Raw genomic sequence first — 5019 nt, 5'->3', positions numbered from 1 at the left:
AAACCCGGTTTCTAGCGTTGTAAATCCGCAGAAATAACGCTGTGCCACTGGGGTTTGTTTGGTTTGTAATTAAGCACAAAGCCACACAATGGGCTATCTGTGCTCTGTCCACCACGGGTATCGAAACCCGGTTTCTAGCGTTGTAAGTCCGCAGAAATACCGCAGTGCCACTGGGGGGGGGGGGCGAAAATTAATCTAGCTTTTGGAATCCATGTTTACAACTAAACTTCCGACATCTCCGGTTTCTCTCTCTACCTGTATTTTTCTTCTCAATTTCTTTCTGGGAAATTCAGGTAACATGTCAACTTCGACAATAAATCCTGTCTAATGTCTCTGAATCGTGATAGGACAAAGCTGTGACGTTCATAGGGGTGGGGCAATACAAACGGTTTCGTAAGGGAAAACCCCTTCTATACCAGGTACTTAGACTTTTCATAGAAACACTAAAACTAAAAATAGGAATCAAAACGTTCCAATATCTAGATCAGTGAATTTTCACTTACACGTTTTGAGTGAAAAAGCTAAACAAATAAAAGACCGATTCCACAGGTAATCAACTCACATTTAGTTTGTAAGCTTAGTTTCGTTTTAACATAGAAAAGTAAAAACAAAAAAAGGAAAATTTTGTATGTAATTTTTGGAGCTAGTTTGTAAGCTTAGTTTCGTTTTAACATAGGAAAGTAAAAAAAAAAAAAAGGAAAATTTTGTATGTAATTTTTGGAGCTAGTTTGTAAGCTTAGTTTCGTTTTAACATAGAAAAGTAAAAAAAAAAAGGAAAATTTTGTATGTAATTTTTGGAGCTAGTTTGTAAGCTTAGTTTCGTTTTAACATAGAAAAGTAAAAAAAAAAAAAAGGAAAATTTTGTATGTAATTTTTGGAGCTAGTTTGTAAGCTTTGTTTTGTTTTAACATAGATAATTAAAAAAAAAGAAAGGAAAATTTTGTATTTAATTTTTGGAGCTAGTTTGTAAGCTTAGTTTCGTTTTAACATAGATAAGTAAAATAAAAAAAGGTAAAATTTTGTATTTAATTTTTGGAACTAGTTTGTAAGCTTAGTTTCGTTTTAACATAGAAAAGTAAAAAAAAAAGAAAACTTTGTATGTAACTTTTGGAGCTAGTTTGTAAGCTTAGTTTCGTTTTAACATAGAAAAGTAGAAAGAAAAAAAAAGGAAAATTTTATATGTAATTTTTGGAGCTAGTTTGTAAGCTTAGTTTCGTTTTAACATAGAAAAGTAAAAAAAAAAAGGGGGGGAAATTTTATATGTAATTTTTGGAGCTAACCCTAAAATGAAGTAAAGTCAAAACTAATTTCTACAGATGCCAGTCTGCTTTGAATCATTAACTTAATATCAAGAACGGCTTCATACATGTTTATTGACTTCACATAAAAAAGTTAAAACCTTTCTTGCAAACATTAACATGTTACAAAACTCATTTTTATTTTTAAAATTAACACCTGTATTTTTAACATTATTAAATAGTTCTTGTAATTTAAATAAAAAATAACAACTGATTTTTTCATTCAGAGCAGATTTATCGAAGTTACTGAGTCATCGACTTAGCTCGTCATTTTTCTTGTTTTTATTTTCTATACAAGATACGCATATTAGGCTTATCTAAGCCTTCGGATATCATTCACCAAATCTGTAATTTCAATCTCTATTGGGATTAGATGGAATTTTCGTTATAAAACCTAATAAAACAAACTGTACTTTTGTATTGTAAGTTGGAGTGTAAAAGCTGTTATACACACATACATATATATATACATATAAATGTTTTGCTGAATATTTCATGTGCTACTTGCAAATTAAGGCCTTAGCGTTCCTCGCAGTACAGTTGTCGTGGCAACCGTCTTTGTTGAAAACTCATCAACTTTTTTATTCTTTTTCTACATTTTGTTCGTGATATTCTTATACCTTAAGTGGCGCTCCAAGTAACAAATAATTGAGTTAGTGTTAGAACAAGAATTATTAAAAATCAATAGATTTACTTCCGTATACGAACAAACTCTAAAACAAAGATACAAAAAATATCCGGTGAAAAGCGTATCTAGACATGGACGTTGTGGCTCAACATGTAGAGAAACACTGATAGAAAATTTTCCCAGAAATATCATAAAGCTCTACAGTAAGATCGCAATTCAGCTGAACATTCGGTTTAGAGCAACTTAGGACTGATTCTCCATACTAGTCCAAAGTTTTACGGTAACATTAGGGAAGGGTGAACTTTCAAACAGGTTTTGAACATTCGGTTTAGAACAACTTAGAACTGATTCTCCATACTCGTCCAAAGTTTTACGGTAACATTAGGGAAGGGTGAACTTTCAAACAGGTTTTGAACATTCGGTTTAGAACAACTTAGGACTGATTCTCCATACTCGTCCAAAGTTTTACGGTAACATTAGGGAAGGGTGAACTTTCAGACAAGTATTTTTCTTTTCCAAAAACAATAAATTCATTTATTTATGTACGAGGTACGGAATTTCAAAAAAATTGAGTCATCTTGGCTCTACAATCTTTCTAAATGTAGTCGATTTAAAATTTCCGGTCGCTCCTATAAAATTTCCGGTAGCTCCTATAAAATTTCCGGTCGCTCCTATAAAATTTCCGGTAGCTCCTATAAAATTTCCGATAGCTCCTATAAAATTTCCGGTCGCTCCTATAAAAACGTCTTTCTCCTCACGAACTCCAAATTAATTTTATAATAAGAGTACAATTCGGGTATAATTACAGAAAATAGAGCTTTGATCGTGATCAGCTTAACTAAATGATCATATATTATCTTGCAGCTCACAGTGAGATGATCAGATAATTGGTGTTAGAGTTTTCAAGATGGCGAAAGTTTCTATTCAACAATATGTTTTATAAACACAAAACAAAGTTTTTCACTTGTTATTAATTATGCTTATAGCAACGCAATGCTATTTTAAGATGTTTTAAAATGAATATGCTCCATAATGCCTCATTTACTCAACTTCATTATGCTTGATTTGGTGGTAACTAGTTTAACAGTAGTTCTGAAAGGTTTCTTTTTTCTGTCACTAGGTTCGCACGCTATTTGTCAGTGGTCTCCCCATGGACGCGAAACCACGAGAACTGTATCTTCTATTTCGAGCGTACAAGGTAAGGTTAGGCTAAATACTTTTATATAATTAACTAGAAAGTAGATTAAATTCGTTATATTTATACAGATGTATAATATTTATTGAAAATAAAAGCATTTGTATTGTTATCATGTTTAAAGTTCTTAAATTCTTTGTTTATTAAGTTGATTAGTAGTTTCGTTTAATTCACCAAAATCTCAACTCGGTAACTCGTAAGGTAAGTAGGCCTACTGTCATAAAGCCTGAAAAACCAACAACACTAAAATGATAAGTTATATTTAAGGAGGTTTAAATAGGTGCGATTAAGTGGTTTATTTTCTGTCTTTGTTGTTAAAACGTTAAATTGTTTGTCTTTTTTTTACCTTTTGAGCTACAACATTGCACACAGTGGAGACATAATTGTAAAACAAATATTACACGAGTTTTTAAAACAGATTTAACTTTCTGTTGAAAGGGGTACGAAGGATCTCTCCTGAAGATTACCAGTAAGAATGGAAAGACATCTTCGGTGAGTATGGAACAATTTACTTGCTTCATTAAAACATAATTAAGTTACATTCTGTCTATCTCCTTCTCTGTCTTTACCTATCTGTATCCTTTTCTATATCTGTTTATATGTATCTCTCTACCTATCTGTCTTATCCGTTTCTATATCTGTTTATATGTATCTCTCTACCTATCTGTCTTATCCGTTTCTATATCTGTTTATATGTATCTTTCTGTCTGTCTATCTGTATTTGTCTTTCTCTAAATGCTTATATATATATATCTTTTTATCTATATATCTGTTGTTTTTCTTTCTTCACTTATCTGTATCTTTCTGTCCATCTATTTATGTTTTTTCCCTTTCTTTATCAATCTGTATCTTTTTATCTATTTATCTGTTGTTTTGCTTTCTTCACTTATCTGTATCTTTCTGTCTATCTATTTATGTTTTTCCCTTTCTTTATCAATCTGTATCTTTTTATCTATTTATCTGTTGTTTATCTTTCTCTGTCCTTATCTATCTAATGTTTTTATTTTTTCTTTATAGCCAGTTGGGTTTGTAACGTTTACAACAAGGGCAGGGGCTGAGGCGGCAAAACAGGACCTCCAGGTAAGAAAATCGAAGTTCTTGAAAGCAATTACAGGTACCATCAGATCTTCAAATAATGAAAGTCAGGTAGATTTGTTACTGATGTGTCAATGGAATGTTTTTCTGGATAATTCTACAGTTACTTTGTAATGCATATAAAGTGACCACTGTTTGAATCTGTACGCGGTCTGAACACTTGTATTTTTCATGGATTTGCTTCTTAAGTCACTACGTTCTCAATACTTTTATCCCCCTCAACTTTATACAAATATGTGAAAGATAAAATTGAGTTTGTTTTTTTTCCTGACAGCAAGGGATTCGCTTCGATCCTGACCTTCCTCAGACGATCCGTCTTGAGTTTGCGAAGAGTAATACCAAGGTTAGCAAACCAAAACAACAGTCTCCTCCTGCAGCAACTACTTATCCTACCTTACTGCACCCCGTCACCGGACGTAAGTAAGCGTACAAAGCACGCGTCAGGCACGTTCAGTCCGAGCTAGAACAGTTTCTTTATTTTGAAACGTTTGCCGATGTGTAACGAAGAAACAGGGCGTTGTTAACGACAATTTTACATTGTCTCTTGTGTGTGTGATTGTTGTGCGTTGTATAAACATTGAACTCAATTACTATGTGAGCATGCGTGAAAGGTTAAGGATTTTCTACCAAAAATATAATAATCACTAAATTCTAAAATCCCCGAAGACAGAGATTTTTAAAAACTTTATATATATATATATATTCTAATGTAATACGTTTATTTATTTTTTGATTTAAGAACACTAATTTCACAAAACTTTTTGTCTTTTGGCTCCATCTGTGGAGATTTTTATTAAACATTA

General features: G+C 32.2%; 1 protein-coding gene across 2 annotated transcripts in view; it reads left to right on the top strand.

Annotated features, from left to right (window-relative positions):
- Positions 1-3052: 3052 nt before the first annotated feature.
- Positions 3053-5019, top strand: part of LOC106468380 (protein couch potato-like) — a 15840-nt gene continuing 13873 nt past the window's right edge. For both annotated transcript variants that reach the window (XM_013928802.2, XM_022396724.1), the window contains exons 1-4: positions 3053-3124; positions 3560-3613; positions 4139-4201; positions 4491-4632. In XM_013928802.2, coding sequence (XP_013784256.1) covers positions 3077-3124; positions 3560-3613; positions 4139-4201; positions 4491-4632 — 307 coding nt within the window. In that variant the 5' untranslated portion in view covers positions 3053-3076. The remainder of the gene's footprint in view (positions 3125-3559; positions 3614-4138; positions 4202-4490; positions 4633-5019) is intronic.

The sequence above is a fragment of the Limulus polyphemus genome, unplaced genomic scaffold (assembly GCF_000517525.1).
Source record: "Limulus polyphemus unplaced genomic scaffold, Limulus_polyphemus-2.1.2 Scaffold2986, whole genome shotgun sequence".
NCBI lineage: Eukaryota > Metazoa > Arthropoda > Merostomata > Xiphosura > Limulidae > Limulus > Limulus polyphemus.
This window is presented reverse-complemented; position numbering and strand designations above follow the sequence as displayed.